General features: G+C 38.1%; 1 protein-coding gene across 1 annotated transcript in view; it reads left to right on the top strand.

Annotated features, from left to right (window-relative positions):
- Positions 1-20,393, top strand: part of LOC107189528 (fibroblast growth factor 18-like) — a gene marked incomplete at its 5' end in the record, with an annotated part of 28,385 nt that extends 7,992 nt beyond the window's left edge. The window contains 3 exons of the mRNA XM_015578086.1: positions 3,062-3,194; positions 18,605-18,711; positions 19,950-20,393. Coding sequence (XP_015433572.1) covers positions 3,062-3,194; positions 18,605-18,711; positions 19,950-20,393 — 684 coding nt within the window. The remainder of the gene's footprint in view (positions 1-3,061; positions 3,195-18,604; positions 18,712-19,949) is intronic.
- Between the last annotated feature and the right edge of the window lie 3,134 nt (positions 20,394-23,527).

Below are 23,527 nucleotides of genomic sequence, written 5' to 3'. Positions count from 1 at the left end.
AACAAATAGAAAGAAAATATTGAATAAAAAAGTCTATCGAAAAATATGTACATGGTTTCAAAAGTTCATTTACGAATGTCATACTAAATTTAAAATGTCTCTTTAAACAGTTGGGTAGATAACAGGGTAGTTAGAACAGTTGAAATATTTTGCAATGTATTTAATTCGTACAGTATTGACATCTAACATAGTCTTCGTAGGTGTTCAATAGATAAATATATATAAGGGACATAGTGACTTTTTAATAGAATTTACAACAACTAACCAGAAATTTGTCATAAATAAAATTCGTAAGTTAATGGTTTTTGAAATGTTCAATTTTAATACATTTACTGTAAATCATACTAATGTCTAATCTCTGAATAACGTATTAATTACTTTTATTTCCACTTTCAGTGGTAGACATATAAGTAAGTTTAAGTTAGTAATTGTAATTGTCTTACTTTGGACGTATTACTGCGTTTTTTCAACGTGTTTCTTGCACCAGGCAATTTTCCTTAGATTTGCTACAATCCTATGCTAATTTAAAATGTCTCCTTAGCACTTATTCATATGCAAATTCAATCCATATGTGCATGTGCACAATCGATAAGGCGTGATGTCAAGTTACTCCACAGTTAGTATAATCGTGTAGGAAGTATGTACATGACTGTCTGAACCGAACATTTAAAAAATGATTGATTTATCGACTCATGCTTATTAGGACTTGTGTACTTATTTTCTAAGTTTTATTAATCAGATAACCGTTTGTGTTGTAACTTTTCTGCCTAGACTTGTTTTGTTTTACTAAGTTCTTTCTGAAAAAAGATATGCAAGATATTAGCTTGTAAATGAAATATTTCTGTTTGGCAAGATTAAAGATCAACCTTTCTTGTTCTGCTTTGTTAATGTTTGACGTTTCAACGGTCCGTTTTCAACATTTTTCTTTTGACAAAGTTAAATGACAGAACGAGGTAAACGGGGATGTAACATGTTCAATCGGATTAAATTCATTTTTCTCAACAATACTGTCTTTTATGTGACATCCACGATGAGTCAGAACTGAATTATATGTATAATAGTTTCCAAACTTCTCACAGGTATAAAATAAATATCCATTTATTGTCTCAAGGAAACTGTAGTTATATATAATACATTTATACCCACTGAAATTATATTTGTTACATTCCATTCTCCCAAACTACAGCCACACATAATAAATTATGATTTTTATGCATAGGTATATAGAAATGCAAACATAAATTGAAATTGCGCAATTATTTCCATTTTTAGCGTGACAATTCTTAATTGCAACGCTTTGTGGAAAAGAACATTGTAATTTTCAATTCGGTTGGATATCATATTTGTAGTAAAACATCATACATGGGTGTAGCCAGGTTATCAGAGGGGGGGGGGGCAAAAATATTAACACATTGATTGTCACAGTAACAACGTCCATATGTAGCCAGACACACTTTATTTTGTTTTTAAAGTTAGAAATCGTTGAAAATGTATGCGTATTTGTTAATAGAAGCTGTTAGTCGTGTTTCAAATTATACTGCAATATTACATATTACGCAAAAATTGTTTAATTCTTGGATGGGGGGGCAAAATCCAATTTTTTCTTGTAGAGTGGGGCAAAAGCCACTTTTTCCGTTCAGGAGGGGGGGGGGGCAAGTGCCTTGGCTACGCCCATGACATCAGATATCTCTTCTTTGTGGGAATTATTCTCGAATCAAGTCGGTCCCTGTAATTGCGAAACACCCTGCACAGTCGATTTGATAGTATAAAGAGCGCCGTCTTACCATCGTAACATTGTTACGACGCCATTTTGAAATAAAAGAAGTGTCAGATTCCACGGCCATTAATGGACAGCTCGTGTTCGCTCGTTAACAAAATTTGCCATCACTATACATCTTTTGTAGTTCCCGCTGTAACGACGTTCCTCTGTCTTTCTTCTGCACTTCAGATTTTTACTCCCGACGGATGGATCGCTGAAGAGATTCGCAGTGAACGACTCGACGAATGATTCGATGCTGTGATATGCGAATCCCCCCACCCGTAAAAATGTTCTTGTCCGCGGTCGTGAAAGAGTGATAACGTCCTTAACGATTTCGTTTTCAGTCGTCGCACTGAGAACACGTCTAGCGAATTCTTATTTGCTTTGGCATCCCTTTAAAAATTAGAAGAATAAGGGAACTCTAGTTTTTACGACGATGCTGGTGCTAATCATTTGTCAAAAAAGAAGCAAGCAGTAATTAAGTTTTCGGTGACATATTTAAAGTTGTTGAAATTCTGTGACTACATATTTAGTTCCAAAGATGAGCAAATTGATTACGCGCATAAAGAATTTCGAATAACGAATAAAAGATGAAAATGTACTTCGACATTTTTAATCGATTAAGCATGGAAATTCCAATTCTTATAATAAAATCATACTGTTTCGTGAATGAATACATACTTGACAAACAATTATTTAATCTCGTTAACTATTTAAACGTCTGGATAATGCTTTTAGATATGTACTGTTGACTTTTACCCTGTATTATTGGAATAAAATTATGTCCAACTCTGTTTGATTTATTGCATTGTCGCGTTTTTGAACGTAACCTTGTTTACATGGACATAAAAATAATGGTCTGCCTCGTGATAAAATTGTCTATGTTAATTATTGTTCTATTACCGTATCTTAATAGAAACTGCAAATATACAAAATGTGTTCACAGAAAATTTTAAATATAAATATCCACAGTCCTCTTAATGTACCATCAAAATATTTCCTAATTACTGTCGAGTGAATTAAACACTTTCGTTGTTTACAAGAATCACTGAAATTCGAAATAGTTATAACCAATGTCTGAAAGATGTTCTTTCAGATTAAATCTTCAATATTCCAAAAAATAATGGTTCCATTTTATTTTTCTCGTTAATTCATAACCTGCTTCGTTCTAAACTTGCTTCTGAACTGTCTGTTTAATTAAAGACTTGGTTCGTTCTAAACTTGTCTTGTCAAGTGACACGAGTTACGTATCTATAAAGTCAATGATCATTTTGCACAGTAGAGAATTGTTTACAATTGCAGGTGGTGATGTGCGGGGCGGTGCCGGCAATGGTGCGCTCCGTGAGTCTGTACTCGACTTGCAGCAGCGGCAATGTTACCGTAATTGGCCGCTCAATCAAAGCCATGGGACGCGATGGTCACAATGCACCTTACCGTAAGTAAGATTATAATTAATTACACGGCTCGAACAGATAAATTGAGTGCAGTATTAAAAACGGGAACCATTCATCGATCTTCACGGTTTCGATTTCACATTAGAAATTCAACGTCTGAATGCGTTTACTATAAATATTGATGATGGTACAGTAACGAATGGTAGAAAAAAATCGAATTAAATCAAGACAACGACGTGTTTATTATTAACGATTACAGTAGGACGCCGCTTATCTGAATGTCTATTACATATCTGAACGTCGATTATCGGTAAAGCCGGCCATTCCAAATATCTATCGATTGTCGGAGCGCAGAACGAATTACGAATGATTTTTGAAAGAATTAGTTTAAACGAACACAAGAAAACATACTACTCGTTATTTTTAAACGAGTTTGAAGTAAATTATGCAACGCTCTAATGGGCTGGATAAGAAATACGTAAAGATAATCCAAGATATGAAATTTGACACGTAGCTGATATTCCTTCATTTATTCTTGTTGAAGAAAATAGTGACTAAGTCGAAGAAATCGGTCGTCATGTGCCGTTCAAATATTTATTTGTGTTATCCTGCCATCTTCCACGCAATTAACGTTCATCTTTGAAAAAATTTCTTCTCTATTTCTATTCGTTTTATAATATTTGCTAGACTTTGGTTCTCCTGAACCAATTATCTGAAAAAGCCGTTTGTGCAAACGGACTTGTGTCCCTTTTCGTTCGAATAATAATCGGCGTTCTACTGTAATACGGTAATTGACTTAACAAACTTTGTAGTGCTCAGAAACACATGCAACTGACGTTTATTAGCAATTAAAATATCTTAGCAAATTAGTAGAAAATATTAAGCCGACGAAAGGAATAACGGTAACTGTCGCAGTTAAATAATGTTAGTATCGCGAGGCCCGTTAAACTGGATATACGTATTAATACGTTACTCGACCAATAATTTATTACTAAGATTTACGAATTTGTACAAGTCTCGCTACGCGACTCCGCCATTCGAACAGCTTCCGAATAAACTTACCGGCGCAACGTGTGGGGTCATTGTACAGAGGAAGATAAGTCGATCGATTAATTGAATCGAATCGGGTAACCGGTCGACAGGCTACTCGACCGTGACGTTATCTTCTCCAATCGATAGTTTCGTAGACTAATAAGGATTCTGAACAAAAGAGTGGCGAACTCCTCGAGGAAATAAATGTCCAGGACCAACGGCACTAAATATCTTAATTTATAGCGATCCTTATCGATCGACCTAGGGTTAGGGTCTTATCTCGTTCGCTTTCGCTACCAAGCGCCACCGTCCGCTCCTCCCAGAGCTCGAGTTTTATCTTTACGAACTAATAACCAAGCTCTATTTCCGCAGAGCCGGATAACGTACACGGGAGGGAAAGGAATGAAAGGAGTAAAAGAAAGGGGTCATCGAGGACTCTGGATGAATTACCGTTGTCCCATTCCCCTCGTTTCGTCGCGATTGTTTTCGACTAGACAATGCTTATCTCGCCTTTGGCTCTGCCGGAACGAGCCAGTACTCGTTTTCGTGCTTATTTATTGGGACCGTTGTTGTCGCGCCTCCATCGCCTCGGGTTCACGGTCGTTTCCCTAGAAATCGGGTTCAAGATATTAATGGAACTTGCAAAGAGTAAAAGAGGAAGAGAGAGCTCCATATACTTAACGGTTTAACGATTCTCTGTAGACGAGATTTATCGTGAATCGCTTATCGAAACGTATAAAAGGGTAATCCGGCGAGAAATTACCCATGAATGCTATCAGTGGTATCTGTGAAATAGGGCATCAAAGTATCCGCGATAGGCGATCCATAGCTTGAACAAATGTAATTAATTGCACAAACTGTTACAGAAATTTCTTTGAAAAAGTTATAAACAACAGGAATAGATTGTGCACATTAATTTACAATTAGTTACGCACGAATATACAAGAGTCATATTTTCGTTCGTTAACGCGAAGAAAATTTTTATTTCCTTAAGATGTTGAGTAAAGATGGGTTTTTAGCCAGAGATTAAATATACTATTCGTATGTGTTTGCCGTGGCAGTCAAAGTATTAAGAACTACCTAAGTTGGTGCACACGATTGTCCCTGTTTTATGAAGTACAACTGAAAATGAGATAACGCCTAACCCAGACCTGTATGTTTGCACTTACTCGGGATCTGTCTTATCTTCTAAACGCATTCGATAAACTTTTAGAATTACAATGTCACACAATCATTCTTTCAATTATAACATCAATCGTAAAGTATATACATACTTTACCTCGTATTTGTATACTAGGATTATATTCCTTTTATTTCAATAAAATAATATGTAGTAATAATTTTTGAAAATCAGTTTTTAAATATTTTCTTCAAAAATTTAGAATTTTTAACATGCGAAAGCTCTAAATGAATTTTCTAGATAAGGATAATGTCCGACAATTGCTTCTACGGGAAGAATTGGGGAGATGATAACTTTTGTTCTGAATTTGATCCAATAGAGTAAGAATTGCTACGCTACGTTTATACTTTTGAAATAGAATTTTTCAACACAATAATAATGTTTTGATTATATAGTAAAAGTAAAGGTCAAATTTGTATAAAACAACGTTTCATACAAAAATAACAAATCTGGCGTATCAAGTATGTATAGTTGGAAGCTGATAAGTTGCCGAGTCTAAATAAGCTGGACGGCACAGGGGCCAGGGGAAAGAATGGTATCTCGCCGGCCAATGGTTAGCATTGCAAGGCGCTACGCACGTCATTACTACGTCATTACCACGTGACTATTCTGTTATCCCCCTATCTCACTTGATCTCGTGTGTCCCGTTCGCTCTCTTCGTTACCAGCAAATTTGATTCGTCGGCAACTTATGAGCTTCCAACCATACATTACATTTAATGAATTATGTTGAAATGCTAATTAAGAGAAGAACACTAGGACTACTATAATAGTAAGTGAAAATATTACAGAATTAATACTAATACACAAAAGTATAGATATTGTATAAACAAATGAAAGAACTAAAAGTTATCCGACTGGTATTTATCTTCTCCGATTAACAGCCAGAACAGACGATACGGTTTTTTGATCAATTCGGTAAGTTTGCCGAATCGATAATAAATCAGCGTTCATACCACTCCGTATCTTCACTGAAAATCCAACTCTCACGTGTATGCTTACTTCCTTTGTTTGGACGTGTGAATGCTGCTTTCGGCTATTACCGATTCAACCGATTTAATCAATAATACTAACACATTAACGTTTGTTGGTGACATACGACGTCATGGACTGGCCAAGCGCTAACACTCGATGACGACAAAAGTCGTTATAAGTGCAGCGATGTTTCCCCACGGTTCTGAAATACATATATTGTATTTTATTGTAAGTACATCACTATTACGAAGCTGCATTACACATTTAAGTAGTGAATAATAAATAGTATCATCAACCTATTTAACACGTTTACTGCGGTGCGGCCCGTGTTTCAGTGCAGCCCGTGTTTCGTTACGGGCTATAGCCTATAACCATACCAGTACGAGGCACATTTGTCCCGCACCGCCAAATTGGAAAGTCCACAAAGAAATCTGCCGCAATGAACGTATTAACAGAATTTGTGTTGGAAGTTCAATTTTCGACGAATTCATTGAATAGAACAATAAGAAAAATAAACGTTCGTCAAATTTTTGTTCTCGACACCACGTAAATAATTACGATTATAGCGGGTTAGTATTCCACCAGGATACCTCGCGGTTACTGTTATCCATTAAAACTTCGGTGACACCGTACCATTTCACCAGTAGTCCGTTGTTGGCCTTCCGGTATTTGGGCGCGATCGTAAATACCGGTACGGGCAAGATTTCATGGGAAAGTCGAATTTTCGAAACGTGTCTCGTAGCCAGTGTCAGAAAGGAGCTGTCCGCCCAATCGACGGCGGCGCGAGTGCGAGGCGGCTCCTCTTCTCGTTCTCGGACGATCTTTGGAAGGGGAGGAAAGGACGGTCTGAAAGGAGGGAAGAAGGCTTGTGCAAATAGAGGAGCCAGTTTTCGCGCCGCACGCTGCGCCGCGTCTGCACCTCCCCGAGATCCATCACTTTCGTCCACCTCTTCCTCCTTTTCCATCTCCTACGTCTGGCCCGCCGCTGCCGGTCTGCCTCCACCTTTTTCCTTCTGGTTACATCTCCTACCTCTCTCGGCACTTTACTCCGCACAACGAGCCTCTCCTAACCGAGCGATTACTCAAGCTCCGTTCGCGAAACGGACCGACTCGACTCCGACTGACTTGCTCTCTCTCTTTTTCTTTCTTTTTCTCTCCCTCTCTCTCTCTCTCTCTCTCTCTCTCTCTCTCTCTCTCTCTCTCTGCACCAAGGGTTTCAGACACCGTGAGAGCGTCCTTGAAGCTTTGAATTCTAACTGCCGAGACCGGGGGTCTCTTGGATGACTTCGTGAATTCCTCCGCGAGTCGGCGGACTCGGAGAGATAATTAGCCTCGCGTGGAAAACTGTTTGTTTGCAGACTGTCCGCTAATTAGTCACCTCGACTTTATGAATCTGTTTTATGACGACGTTGTCCTGTTGGTGTATGTGTTCGAAAATTCAGACGACTAATTAACGAAGAGGTCCTGTCTCTCTACGATATTTGTCGCCAGGTCGGAGTCAATATAAATTGAAGCGATCCAGACTTATTGGGTCGTCGTGATATTGATTCCGAATTTTTCTGTTTTTGAACGTAAACCTTTAATTTCAAAGTGCAGGGAGAACAGCGATGAAATTGGTAGACAGCGTAGGTTCGGAGTACATATTATGACAATTTAGTTCTGAGTTCCTTAATTATATGTGTATATTAATCGTCATATTACGTTAAAGATGAAAAAAAACTGAAAATGAAGATATTACTACGTGCTGCGTGATTAATTAACATTTGTAAGTAACAATTTGTTGTAGTAAATATTTTTCTTAAATATCATACAATAAACATTAATTTTTCTATTTTGTTAAGGGGGGGTGGTACCACCTTCGACGCATGAAAATGATGGGTTTATTTAACAATTTTTTTCTTCTAAATAATGAACTCCATAGAAAATCTTATCAAAGACATTTATTATACGTCTATTGCAAATTATAACGGCGTATTTTGTTTAGTTTTTCCAACAAAATGGCGGTGCTAGAACTACTCATAGACATAGAAATACATATAAACTGCGCGTCAGATTTAGCCGGTGTTCCAACTTTAGAAAGAAACGGAGGACTTGCTATCTCTTTCTAATAAAGCTAAGTCCACCATTCAAAATGTAAATTCTCAGAACCTCATCCCCCACTACTTAAATTTCAAAACAGATGCCAACTCCTCCGTAAATTATCTACCTCTTTCGAAACTTGGGACGCCTGTTTCAGGGAGATGCGCAGTCTGTATGTCTATGTCTATGGAACTACTGTGCGGTGGGTCCTTTAATATTGACTCGCCGATCGGCGGTGCGCACTTCTCCGTTCTGGAGTGTCTTCGAACAAAAAACTAAAACTTTTCATATCCTACATGGCAAGAATTAAAGAAATACTAATTATTTACTACTGTAGTTTTTAAATTACTATCGATATACTAAATTCACGTGAAACCTTTGACAGTTAATGTGAATACAGTTTAGACTTGTGTACGCATTACGACAAGCAATTCGAGTGGCGCTTGTTTGAAAAAATTGAGCAGTATGTTCAAAAAACGTTCAGCTTCTTTAGGCTATTATAGATTATAGTGCCATGTGATACCGAAACTGCAATAATTCAACCACTAACTTGATACAAATAGTTATATTACTATAAATTAACGAATTGGCAGTATGTTGCAATCTATCGAAGACAATATTCTGTACACATATCTTGAATACAATCCGATAATAACCACATCGACGATCAGGATGTTCCAGACAAACAGTTGTTATTGATTTTCCATTATGCACTTAGAAAGCCCAGCCCCAATGATCGTAACGAGTAATAGTCGAAATCATATAGTTCATCCTGATATTCTTATCGCATTAAGAGCGCAGACTCCTTCGGGGCCGATTCCGAATCGATCGAAGCGCCGATGTAAACAATCGGACGCTAGCGAAAATACATAATCGGTAACTGGTACAGCTTGACGATGCGACATCTAACGGCAGTACTTTCAAATATATGTTTGTTCCTCTTACCATCAAGTTGGGTTTGAATATTCTGCTACGCGAAAACATTGTTATTCGACCATATCGAGAGTTTTGTTACGCTGTTGCCACGCGTTTCTCATTACAATTCTGCCCATCAGGAGATCCGCGGAGCACGGCTCGAAGCGAGATTTCGTTTCTCGGCGAACGTAGGAAAAGAACGGCGCGAGCGAAAGAGATCCGAGAATGAAACAATATGTACTAATATGTGCAACGATAAAGCTTTTTTACTCGTACTTGCAATCGTGCTTATTTTTTTTAATCAATGAAATTACATACAAAATACTTGAAATGATATTCCGGGTGTTCCAAAAACAAAAAATATGGAATATTATACAAATCTGCTGTTTTACAAATCACCTGTGTCCGCCAGATATAACGCGCGAGATCAATTTTGGGCGGCATGAGCTCGTCGCGTGGCGGGCTCTGCCTACTCCACTCCCGCCGCACGCTGTCCGTTTGCATACCGGAACTTTGGGATCTTTATAAGAGAAGCCACTGAATAGATTAATTCGAAAATTAAGGATCGGATAATTTAAGTCTGCATCCAGACTTCGTCCAAATTTCAATATTAAAAATTGACGCTACAGTAAATGTTAAAAAGAAAAATTATATGGACTCCTAATTAATTTAAAGTAAAATTATTTTTTTTTTAATTTGTGGACAAATAGTAGTTATCCAATAGTCTATACGGCAATTCGATACAATAAATAATGAAGATCTATTCAAATTGTTTACGAGAAAAAAGGAACCTATTTTTTGGAGCCACTTTTCGGTGGCGTACTATTGCAGATTCATTTCATCTGGGAGTCTATAGGATAGTATAACTCTGAATGAGTAAAAAATACCCCCGCTGCTTGGGGGGCGGGTTTGGGACAAATTAATGGCTTTTTGAAAACTCAGAAAATATTTACTGCTACAAATTTGGCACCCGTTTTGATCGTAAGAGGAGCCATATTCTCTTAAAGTTTCAGAGCTCCACGTTCAAATCTCTCCGAGTGTTAAACAATTGAAAAAAAAAGCCTATTTTGACAGTTTTCATTCGTTTGCAATTTAATGCGTAGGCCTGTGTTGGCGTACTATAGCTCACGTTGTAGGTATTAACAATTCCTAAACTTTGTATTTCAACCTTTTTTCTCTAAAATAATTATATTTTTTTCTGCGCGCGAAAAACATGATTTCGCAGCTGCTCGAATTCGTTTAACAACGCTCCCCAACCATTCACAAGTATAAAACGTATACATTTCATCTCTAATGACCTTTCGAACCATTTCGCACAAAAAAATAGCTACTTAGAATTATTTTTTGTTCAAAGTCTAATTCGACTGGATTATTATTCAAGTTGGCAAAAGTTATTCTAAGTCTTATACGAAACCTTCAAATAGAGTTACAGATGAAAGATGAAACTTTTATTCGACCCTTCGGATAAAACACTCTTCGAATAAAAAAAGTGTCTTCATTCGTTGAATAAATTTTCATCGAATAAATTTATTTAGTCAATGTTTTTCTTGCGTTCTTCTTATGAAATATAAGTGTAAGCATATAACACCTGTATCAATTATGTCAATAAATGATAAATAAATAGCATTTCAAACAGTAGATTTGCATAGTATTCCATGTTTTTTGTATATGAAATACCCGGAATATATGGTGTCATTTTTACAATTTGTTTCTCCGGAACAACATTTCAAGTATTTCGTATGTAATTTTGATCGATTAAAAAAAATAAACATCATCGCAAGTACGAATACTATTTCGCTCGCGCCGTTCTTTTCCTACGTTCAGCGAGAATTGAAATCTCGTCTCGAGCCATAAGTATCCCATCGTTCTCTTGATGAGCAGAATTGTAACGGGAGACATGAGGCAACAGCGTAACAAAAGTCTCGATACGGTCCGGCAACTACATGTGCCTTTCGTGTTGCAAGGTTACATTTACCGACTGATTTGTAGTTTCAACTAATGGTAACATGTCCAAAATGACTGACATATACCATAAGTGCCCCCAGCGGAGAATCCTTGAAATATACTCTTGTATATTCTTGAGTCTGAATGCGTCAAATTGTGGAAACGTGAAAATGCGACTTCCAAAAGTGATAAATTGACAAAAATTTGCATTTCCACGATAATGTTATATAATGTTATGCAGGGTGGTCTGCTCTGCTTTTCACGGGAAAACCATTAAATCGTGTGATATTTGACAAAACGTGACTTGAGCAGCCATCTTGTGAGTTTACATCGGCGTCTGTCTCAATCGTACACTTCCTAAAATTCCAATTCTTTCAACATATGATCTTTATACGTGCCATATCACCTTGTAGTGAAGTCTACCCGTGAATTCTGTATCCACGAAAACTTCGTTTATGCAATTATTGGGACATATTTTGGTTTCTACGAAATCGATTGTTTCTCTCGTGCATCATGTATACATACATGAGTCCCGTTGATTGTGTGAGCGTTCGCATACAGCTCAGGGTCCACGGAGGTTGCATCCTTAAACAACTTTAATTGGCCAACGAAAGGTCCCATTCCCCTTAAACGTCTAACATCCCGTGTAGTCGCTGTAGGTACTTCACGTTGTGACACCTTATTTGCCCGATAAGAAGAAACAAAACTAACAAGAGAAAGGAGAAGAGAGAACGATCCGTCTTACGAAACGAAGAAAAGAAGATCTCTAGCTGCACCGGTGACTCGTTCGTTCGGGAATTTAATTATTCTAGCCCACGAAGAACTGTGATTATCGCGTCAGTCGGGCAAATCAGGGCTTCACCCGTCATAGCTTTGATCCGTGTTGGGACAACTGGTGTATTCGTTTATTTCTGTTCTGTTGTAATCTTGTTGATTCAACGGGGGATGATGCTCCGGACCGCGGAGAGCCGGTTCCTCTGCATCGACCAATCGTACGTTTAGGTGTTAACGGCAGGATCGCTATTAGACAAGCCAGGATTATAACAAGAACGGCGGCTATACGCGTCTTTTCCTTCTTCTCTTACCCTTTTTACCCTTGTTCTTCTGTTTACGCGGTCGGTACCGGTATACTCACTTTCGCGTCGTATTATAGCTTTCATAACGCCGACGCTGTGAAATTGTGGCGCCCCAGTGGTTCTCAGACAGTCGTACCGTCCAGCAAAACCTGCCTAATTTGTTTAAGTTCACTTACGAATTCGATCTAACCCACCGTGTACCGACTGCGGTTCATTGTTCAGACGGTGAAATTCTTGGCGAAAAAGGGTTCTGCACAATTGTTACGGTGAAATAACAAAAGAATTCTGGAGAGTGAAAAAGTTTCGGTGGCACTCGATTCCCTATAGAAAAAGGCTATTAGTTGCGAACCTATAACGAACGAAGAATCGGTTTCTGTATCGCGAGAAGCACGTAGAAGTAATATATGGGATCCATTCTTCTTTCTCTCCGTCTCGCTCTTTCCTACTTACGCGCGGGGTCCAACCTACCAGTTATTATCGGGGGTAATCGTGCCTAAAAGCCGGTGCCCGCTTTTGATTAAAATTGGCTTTTAATTCATTTGGCAGCCTCTAATCTCGTGGCGGCTTCGATCACAGGGAACGAGGGCGAAGGAGGTAGGAGGAAACTTCGAGAACAGAAGACAGAGGTTCGAAGCGAAAAATTTAGTTGCTTCTTCTTCGTTCTCTTGTTTCGTCTTGTTGCATATCTGCCAAATATGAGAGTATATCATGAATAAATATCTTCGTGTTTTAGCAACGAATATCAATCGATTTTTGGGCTAAACGATTCGACGTGAAACTTAAATATTATTTATTGTACGATGGAAACCCAATTATTTTTTCGATATTGCAATTACAAAATTATATTTGAGATATAACGGTATATAATTTCTACTAATTTTATTGGCTTGGTTTTAATTGTTACAGTAATAATTACATTCTTATATTTTTGTAAAATTTGGGAAAAGTCATTTATATGGAACGCAACTTTGCATGATTTCTTCTGTTAATAGTAAAGTTCGTCTTGTTACTTCGAAAATGCAATTATGATAGAATTTAATTATGTAGGTACAGATCTTGTATACACATGTATTTTAAAAGATACAGGTTTTTATTTTATTGCTTTCTTTCATGTGGAATTCAGAGAAGTTTTGTTGGCTAATATTGACGTAAGAATGCTAGTGGAGCGTAAAAAAATAAAGTGATGTACAGAACAGTATATAAAATTCTTTGAAATAAGAGTTAATCCTTATAATTGAATGATATTTAAATATTAGAAAATAATAATTCAATAGCAATAATAAGTGAGTAAATGATGTTCAAATACATTGACCAATCGTAATCTAAAGTATTAAAATTTGATTTTCTTGAGAACGAAGGTTCGTACAAAAAAATTGTATGTTACATCTCCGACATACTTTTAAATCTAGCACAACCTTCTTTCCTGTACAAAAAACCGAACCACCCTATACAGAGTGTTACAAATTACATACCACCTAAAATACCTCTGTACCTATGGGTATAAAAGAAAACATTTTCAACTATAAGTTATCCAATATTAAGTCTCCCTTATGCGGTCGCAATCAATTTTTTGCAGTACAACTATAAATCGAAAAATTTTCCTCTTGTTTCCACAATTCCAGGAACGTTTATTAATTAACACATTAAGTACCGTCTCCTATTTAATAAGATTAGTAGACCCAACGATCAACAGCCAAGGAAGTATTATTAAACATTTCAAACATCACAGTAGGAAATTACATTCATGAAAAATACCAAGAACTCTGCTAGAGTAACATAATAAGTTTTACATTAACCCTGATCTAAGGATAAATTAATAGGCTACATATCTACGAGCACTAAAATTTAGAAGTATATTAATAGGCTACTGGTCAGTAAAGTATTAAACATTTCGATTAAAAAAGTAATACTAATTAATTGCTGGACTTATAATTTCAGTGAAATGTTATGAAAGATTCTGTGGACGTATAAATGCTGGCGTAACTGCATAAGTATACCTACTAGTCATCGTCTTAACTGCAGTATTCGAACGATTCTGCGTTCCCTTATTTGTTAACGATAATCATCGTTTCAAGACGAACCATCGAAGTTTCGTAGCGATAGCTTCGCCGGCAGGTGAATAGGTATAGGAAATATTGGAGTTCGGTAATGGGTAACTGGAACTAGCAAACATCACATACGTATCTCATCTTTCGAGTCGACGGTATTAGTCTCGGGTTGTTATCGTCATACTTTCTTCCGTTGCCATGTTTGCAGGTAAATACATCGTGGTTCGTAATAGAGAGCGGACGTCGCGAAACGGAAAAAGGGGAATTCTGGCGATACTTCTGAACTCGTTCGATATATGTACATAGGTACTTGTGACAGAAGTTTTGCCGTTGATAGCTCTCATTATGTTTTTCTACAGGCATTCGCTGCACGCTCATGAAATTATGATATTTTTAACTCCCTTATGATTTCCGACTCGATAACAGCTAAAGTGGTACTTAGAGTAATACACTTCTATAAAATTTTATCGAATTCGGAGAAAACAACGTTCAGCTTTATTGCGAGTCATCGGAGACATACGTGGGCATGTTTCTGGTATCGGTAATGAATTAAATCAACTCTACCTTCCGGAAATGGACACGTAACCATATTTTGGATAAGAAATTAAATGGAATTCGATACCTGTAAAGTGAATAATATGATAGACATATTAATTATTGACTTGAATTCGGTTAAAAGTATTATGAATGAAGTGTTATTCTTTTAGAAATCACTATGTAAAGCTAACATTTAATTGTTAGGAACGTATAATTCCAACATTTTTGAATTGTACATTTTATTTTTAAAAGACTGCAATTTTATCTAACAATTTTAATTAATTTGTATATACAGGCAGATTGTTTTAAAGGTGGTAACACTAGCATTAAATATTGGTTAAATTATTATTAGGTATACTTTTAATCAGTAAAGTATACGAAATACAGTTCTGAGTTACCTTCAACTTATAGAATTAACTGTACTGACCTACACAACTATGCTGATATTTATCAACGTATTTTTAGTCGTCATCTAATCAAATCTAAAATAAGTTAATTTTCATTCTTGATTGGATAACGTTATATAACGTTATCAAATTACGGCCAAGTGTTATAACCGCGTATAAAACAGTGGGTGAAACAAATGAGATATTGAATGATTCAAAAAAACACCTCTCGAGATAACTACATATTTATACTTTTACTAATCGAAGAATCATAATAGTAGATAGCAAACAGAAATTTTGTTAAACAATCTTTGAAATACAGTTCAATTAGTCGATCTGACAGTCGTTTCTATACGTTGTAATTTGGAGACATTAACCAAATTTGATAGTTTTAACTAGTATTCAGAAGAAAATCAGGCAAACCATTAACAAAAAATAATTTCATGCTTCAAATGAAAGAATTTTTGTACCACCTTTTTTTGTGTTTTCCATAAATTAAACTGGATATACATTATATTGAATATTTAAAATGTAAACGACTAAAGTATTTTTTTATTCGGTTATACGACATGAAATTGCCAGAAAGAATAATTTTTATTTATTGTAGAAATGCCCTGTCCGCAGTTATAACGTTGTCGTGGCGAAATATGAACTAATATATTTCAATAGATTGTATAATTTCTGCAAATGCTGTAATTATTGCTTCTCAATTAAAGAATCTTTCATTTCTAACAAAATGCTCCAGTTACTAGAACAGATGATAGTCTGTTGAGACAAAATTTCGTGCATATGGCGAACGTAGCAAGATTTTATACTTCAATTTATTCAACTTTGCTACTAAGGGAAACTTAAAACTAACTTTAAAAACTTTCCTACCAGGGGAATACTATACTGTTATACGTCTTCACACCACAACAACCAATATAAGTTGTATCAAGTTCACTAATCAGAATTCACTGTCAACTACTCGAATATCAGCAACTTCATGCGGTAAAACCTCATAATTTACTGACTACAATTCATTGTCGAAAATCAATACGTATAAAATATATCGTTCTCGCTTGTACAACAATTAATTCTCGCGCATCCAGATACGATTATCAGCGGTAAAAAGAACAAATTTCTCATCCGACTAAAGGGGGGGGGGGGGAATACCGTTCCGATAGACATCCGTTGAAAGGTGAATCCAATTAATTAAGGAAAGTACCGCAATTAATTGGCGCAGAGTATAGACTATGGTAGGTTTGTCAGAGAGCAGTCTCAGATTAAGTCCTCTTTGCTTTTTCTGCTTTTTCTCGTTCCTGAACGCTGGTAGGAGGCCGCGAAGGAAAAAAGAAATATGAACGAAAAAAACGAAGGAGCAAAGGAGAGGCGTGCTAAGAGGGAGAAAGAAAGACTTTACGAGGCAGTTCGGGGACATTCTTGATTTCGATGTTGGGAAGGCACCCGACGAGAACCACTTGAATTTAACGAGGCTCCAGCAAATGGGCCACCCTGCAGACTTACCTCCTTCCTTTTCTCTACGCATGACGCTTATACCCACACTCGTGTGGCCCGCAAACGATGGTAGAAAAACCCATGATCGTGACATCGTACCTTTTACCGTCGGGCGTCTATCAATTAACAAACCTTGTTTCGTAACGCTGACAAAAATTAATTATTCCGTGCTACTTTTCACGTCGGCGAATGAAATTAAAACGAGCCACCGCCCGCAAAGGATTTTCTTTCGATGTAACGCCGTAATTAGAGGAGACTCCGATAATGTTCTACATTAGATTGTAAAGTCAGGAATAACAGTTTGTCCGTGTTTCATTATTTTTTTAGTAACTGTTCAAGGTTACACGTAATCTACAATTTGTAATAGGTGATACAAGTGTAAAAATGGTGGGTATATTTAATAAAAATTGGGACCTTATACTACACGTTGAAATCTGGAATATGTAAATAAAGTAATCTCTTTACCAGTACGGTATTCGCTGGCTGCCAGTTTCATAAATATGTCGTCCTTCCGAATGGAAAGCTCGGGGGACCTCCAGTCGTACACCTGTACACCCAGCCCTTTTTTTCGTTATCCGGAACAAAGGAAGCCTACTTCTCAGTCGGCAGAATTTCGTAATAGCTGGTGCGAAGAAAAAGGGAGACACGCCGCGCCGTTGCACTGAACACAGCGCAACGTGCACTTCGGGGTCGAGGCACGACAGGATCCGCTAAGTGGCAAAGTACACACCGGTCGGTCTGTGCCACCTTCATTAGCACCAACTAGCCGCGGCGGTAGGCTTAGCCAACCTTTCCTTCCTTTCTCGGTGCCGAACAGCGCCTGGAAGAGGGCCTCCGAGCATCGATGTAGGTACAACTCACGCCATAAACCTCGACGAGATCTCTTCTTGGAAATATGCCAGCTCGCATACTGAACCACAAAACGGCTTGCCTACTGCATCCTGTCATTTGTCCCGACAACTGATGTCTTTGGTCGATGCACGGTTTTCTAAGCTCCATCATCTCTTCCGTTAACTTCTCCTGAGCATTGATTACATCGCGTTTGTGTAACCTGTCCAGACTTCTTGTTAGATATTAAGCGACTTATTTCCGCAAAAATATACGGAAATACATATGTATACGCCGATCTATACGTAGGTATAAATCGTTGTATGTTCAAACGTGGTGCACGAAAATATTTTTGAAGTGATACAAATAAACAACGAGCAACAGAAAAACGACTCGAAAACGTGGAATACAATTCTATCTAAGGAATTTTGTTTGTAACGGAATTTCTTTCAAAAGGACGAAGACTTTGTCTATCACTCGTACAAAATCAGTTTTAGCATTATTGCGCGACTGTCTATGTACAAAGTATTTGTGCATAAAACAGACACGGTTACTTACGAAAATATTATCTTATCTTTTTTTAACTTTCCATTTCTTCACTTTCTGTGGAAGCAAGACAAACCACAGCGAAGTCTGTTAAATTGAACTTAACTGTAAGAAGATTGCGTCTCAAACATATACAGACTTTATTTTCTTGAAATCAAAGGACCATCTATTTTTCGTACTCTTCAGATGTACCTACATGTAATTATTATACATAGTTACTATGTAATATTTTCCTCTTTTTCCGAACGGCAATTGTTGTCCGATTCGAAAAATATTAAACAATTTACGGATTAAAAAGAAAAATTCTAAATGATTTAAAAACGTAAAAATGAAGAAATATATTAATGCACGATTAATGGAATCTTTATTACGGTTCTTTAATTGAATTTTTTGCCTTTTCATGTTGCAGAAAAACTTACAACACAATCCGAAGATTTCAGTAGGAAGCTGTATATCTTCGCGGAAAAGAGTCAGCGATACATTTGCTTCAACAAGCGGTGGAAACTTGTCGGCCTGGTAATTACATGCCTACCAATTAGTAGACATATTTCATCATCCTGACTGAGCGAGTGAATTTATACGCGACGGAAAATGCGCTGGATTGCACAGTTCAGATATTTATATTGATCGCTTACATTATTGCTCTTAGTGGCGGGTAGCTAGAAAGCGTCTCCTAAGTAGAACTGTAATTTACGAGTGAGATTATTAAATCGCGATACCTCAACTCTTTCCACTCTATTCGAACATAGGTACTTGTAAATGCATTGAGGAATTATTACAACTTTCGGAAAGAACTCATGGTGTGATAATTATATTAGAAGTAGTAAAAAACAACGTACAAAGCAACTAACGTGCAGTATGTTTTCAATCAAAACGCTCATACAATTAATCCTTTCTTCAGTTTCTAACTTATTCGATTTTAACGAGTTCAGCAGTACATAAGACGAAGAAAGTAACATGTTTCCTATTTCAAAAATAAATTCGCGTCTGAAACACTCTGTACGTTGAATAATTTAAGGGGTCATGCTCGGTCAGGAGGCCGAAAAAAAAGTGTTCTTTGGGAATTTTTTTCTCGAAAACTATAAGACCCTTTTCAAAAAGTGTGCTTCTGTTTCAAAGATTGCAGTTTCTATATTATAAAGTATTTTTTTATTTAAAAATATTTATTAGTAAATAAATGGTGAGTGATCTCCCGGATGTCTCGTCACAAAAAGTGGTCTGTCGTGATCACTGTAATTTCGTAACGGTTCATCTGGAATTAAAAGTTCAGTAAGATTTATGTAATGGAAGAACCAATCTTGTCCTTGAACGTCGGGTTTTTCGAAAAAGTGCGATTTTCACCTAAAAAATCACTCGTTTTTGGTCAATTAAAAAAAAAGTATGGAACGAACAAAAGATTCCTTCGTTCCAGGACAAGTTTTTCTGATTTGAAATAAGGCGCAAAAGACTTCATGTAAATCGACACAGTAGTTTTCGAGAAATATTGGTCACCGATTTGTAAAATGTAATTTCGAGAAAAACGCGTTTAAAGTTTCAAGTCAAGCTTACACTTATATAAAATGTTCATTTTTTAACGCCTGTAACTCTGTCATTTTTAATAGGATTACCTTGAAACTTGCACAGAATTTTCTCGAGATATACTTAAAGAAAATGTAAATAGTGAAAAATCGATTTTTGGAAAATTTCTGACTGAGAATTCATGACCCCTTAAGATATTGAGCATGCCTAAGAAGAATATCATTTTCTCGTTACAGCCCAAGAAGCAGAAAGGTCCAATGTGCCAGTTTTACGAAATCTACAACGGTTCGTATTTAAGGTACCGAAGCGTGATAGACAGCTCGCGGTATTTAGGCTTCAACAAGTTCGGCAAACCGATGAAGAATCCTCGCGGTCGACAGGAGTGTTTCAATTTCATCAAGTACAACCCCCATGCCGACATAAATCATCACAACAGCTTGGTGAACGCGGACATGGGCGGCATGGATCCACGGGATCCGTACTTCGGCCCGAAGAAACCGTCGCCCGTAATGAGGGCCACAAAGAATTCCCTGTTGCAGGTCGACAGTACGAGGGAGATTATTCATACGACGCATCGTTACCGGCACTCGAATCGATGGAAAATGCACCAGGACGAGAAGATTTCAGCACCCCGAAGACGGCACGAAAGCCGTTTGTTTGTCGAGGCCAGCAAGTATTGAGCCGCGTATTGGCTCGCCGATCAAGACTGCCACCTCTATATACCCGTGAGAACCTGAGATCAGACTGCCAAATACGCTGGTAGAAACGTACGGTCGAGATGTCAGGAACCCACTTAAGCGGCATCACTCGGAAACGCGGCTCGAAGCACGCGCTTCGATTGATCGCAACGAATAAAGCTGGCTCGCCTTCCATTGTTTCCTCCTGCTGGTGGCTCGCGTACACGTCCTTCCCACTGAGGACTATTCGTTCGAGGTAAAAAAAAAAGAACAACGAAAAATTAATCGCGGAAGCGGGTGTGCGAACCTCGCAGGAAGATAGTCTTACTGGATAGAGCTTTCTTTACATGTCGTTAGATTCTATTTCACACACTTGCCCCGACTGAATCCTTTCAGGCAAGTTAACCGCGATATCATAATTTCCCTTTCTTTCGTTCCATCGCTAAATTCTTTCGCGCTATCAGTTGACAACGTCTGTCATCGACCATTTCGTTTTCATTTTCATGTGTCGTCCTCTCACTCTCGTTGTCTGTTAGTTCGAAGGCCAGGGGTGGGGGCGAGGAGGGAGGGTGGGAGGGTGGGGAACAGACAGAGCCGCTAGAGAACGCGAGTTCGTTTTAGACCGTTAGAATCCGTCGATCGTTTAGCGGTGGAGGAAGTACATACCTTTGCATATGCGATCGGCCTAAATCGTTGCACAATCGGACAGCTGACGTGCTTCAGAACGCTGTCGCAAACCGGAATAGATGCGCGGGGAGATACACGAATGGTTTGTGCCGATAGAAATATTTCCTTCCGGTTCGAATTTCGAATCGCAACGATCCCATGATCCCGTTGCTAATGGATCGAACTTAACGAAAATCGACTATGAACTGAAATCGCGTGGTAATCGTAACCTTCTAAATTCGGAACCGATGCATCAAAATAGCGAAACACATTATGAAGATCGGGATGTGACATCGAACTTTCACTGACGACACACGGGATTTGTTCGAGAAGGAAGTATTTCTGGGGAAGGCGGGCGCTGAAAGAATGTAACTCCCGCGCACTCGCGCAGTAGAGCTCGTGCCGCGCAAGACTCTCTCGCTCGCTGTGCTAATTACGCCGCCTAATATAGCGTGCGTGCGTGCGTGCGTGCGTGCGTGCATGCGTGCGTGCGTGCCTGCCTGCCTGCCTGCCTGCCTGCCTGCCTGCCTGCCTGCTTGCATGCCTGCCTGCTTGCATGCCTGCCTGCCTGCCTGCGTGTATGAATAATGTGTGCGTGCTTGCGTGTTTGCGTACGTGCTCGCAACGTACACGCAGTTCTCACCGTCGCGTCGATGTTGAAGCTCGCGGTGCGGTTGTTTTGGAATCGCTATTTTATTAACAACTGTTCCATTCACTGAAGAACTTTTTACGGGGGATTGGAAACGTTTGCAGAGATAAAAGTAACTTATTCCAACTGTTTGTATACAACCGTGTTTTAGAAACCGTGAAAGAATTATGAAGAACCGAAATCGTGTATACACGTATTGTAAGTCTAAGATGTTTTGCATATAGGCACGTGTTAGTTTCGACTTGAGCATCGGTCTTGGATTGGTTTTACGCTCAGTTCTCGTTCAATGAAATTGTTAATTGTGTTTGATATGTTCAAAATATAACTTATCAATCTTATCATACTATTAGACGAGCATACGCATACATCGTACAGAGACATACAAAAACAGAGTCATACGTCACACGATATATACATGTACAGCACTTATGGCCGGCACCATGTATAATGCACAACCACATAACGTCTTCATATTATATACGGGAACACAAATAGTATACACGTATCATCAACACGTTTGAAATTTCTATTTTGTCACGGAATAATAACGGAATAGTTGTCAAATTTATATTGTGAAATTAAACGTTATATACATTCATCGATGTTGGTTGTTGATAATTCTTTCAAAAGCCGAAGACGATATTACGACTACTTTCAATCCCTGTTTTTTACCATTCAAATAGATCTTATTTATATATTGAAAAAAAGTACGACATACTCGTAAAGGTCGTGTAAAAATAACGATATTTGCATTGTCGATTACTTGTAACGCACACACACACACACACACACACACACACACACACACACGCGCGCGCGCGCGCGCGTACACGCACACATACACACAGACACACAGACAAACCCTTTTCGACAAAAAGAAAGAAAAAATCGGAATATACACATTCAAGAAAAGCAAGATACGATAGCGTATATATTTTTAGTAAACCTACGGATCTCTGAGCATTTTATACGAGACTTATACCTTGGAATACGATTACTTTTTATCGCGATCCGGTCGCGTCGAACATTGTAATTCACACAGAAGTCTATTTTCTGATAGGAATGAGAGTGAGATATTACCGATTAATTATCGGGCTTAAACTGCGTGTTCGTGTACGAGCTTAAGTATTTGTGTGCATTTTCCGCGTGCGTATGTATTTACCTCTGGACGCGTATGAGTGTGTGTAATATATTAATATGATCGTTATTGTATTTAATCCTTAGGACGCTATCGCAGACTGTATTACTAGGTTAGGTACACGATTATATGACGCGGTGGCGACTCGGACGAACAGAATCAGGGGTAAGTTTCCACGGCCACGCGAGGACTCGTTCCTGTAGCTTTATTTCTCAAATTGTTTCCGAAAAAATGGAATTCGGCCGCTACGAACTACCCCTGAGTCGTTCGTTTTTCAAGGACTCGCCACGTAAGGAGCGCCTGCCCCTATTCTCCCAAAAAGAAATCGCTCCCTAGGTAGCTTATTTATTGAAATCACGTTTAGATACTACGGAAACCAAACCGCCCGAGAAAAAAAATCTTTTCCTCGTACGTGTATGGAAAATATGCGCTGCTCTCTTTTTATTTTACTCATTTCCAATTTATCTCATTTCAAACCCTCCTTAGCCGTATTCTGTCCTTACGATTCGCGATTTTATGCGCGGATTCACTTTCCATACTCACGATCCTCCGGTTTCTTATCCCCGCATTTGTTTCGATGCTCTTCCATGTCATTCCCCGCATAGTAAAATCTTCTTTACAGGCCGAACGAAATCAATATTTCAAATCGACATGTACGAGTACGAAAATCAAGGTTCGCATTCG

This window comes from Dufourea novaeangliae, unplaced genomic scaffold, assembly GCF_001272555.1.
Source record: "Dufourea novaeangliae isolate 0120121106 unplaced genomic scaffold, ASM127255v1 scaffold151, whole genome shotgun sequence".
Taxonomy (NCBI): Eukaryota; Metazoa; Arthropoda; class Insecta; order Hymenoptera; family Halictidae; genus Dufourea; species Dufourea novaeangliae.
This window is presented reverse-complemented; position numbering and strand designations above follow the sequence as displayed.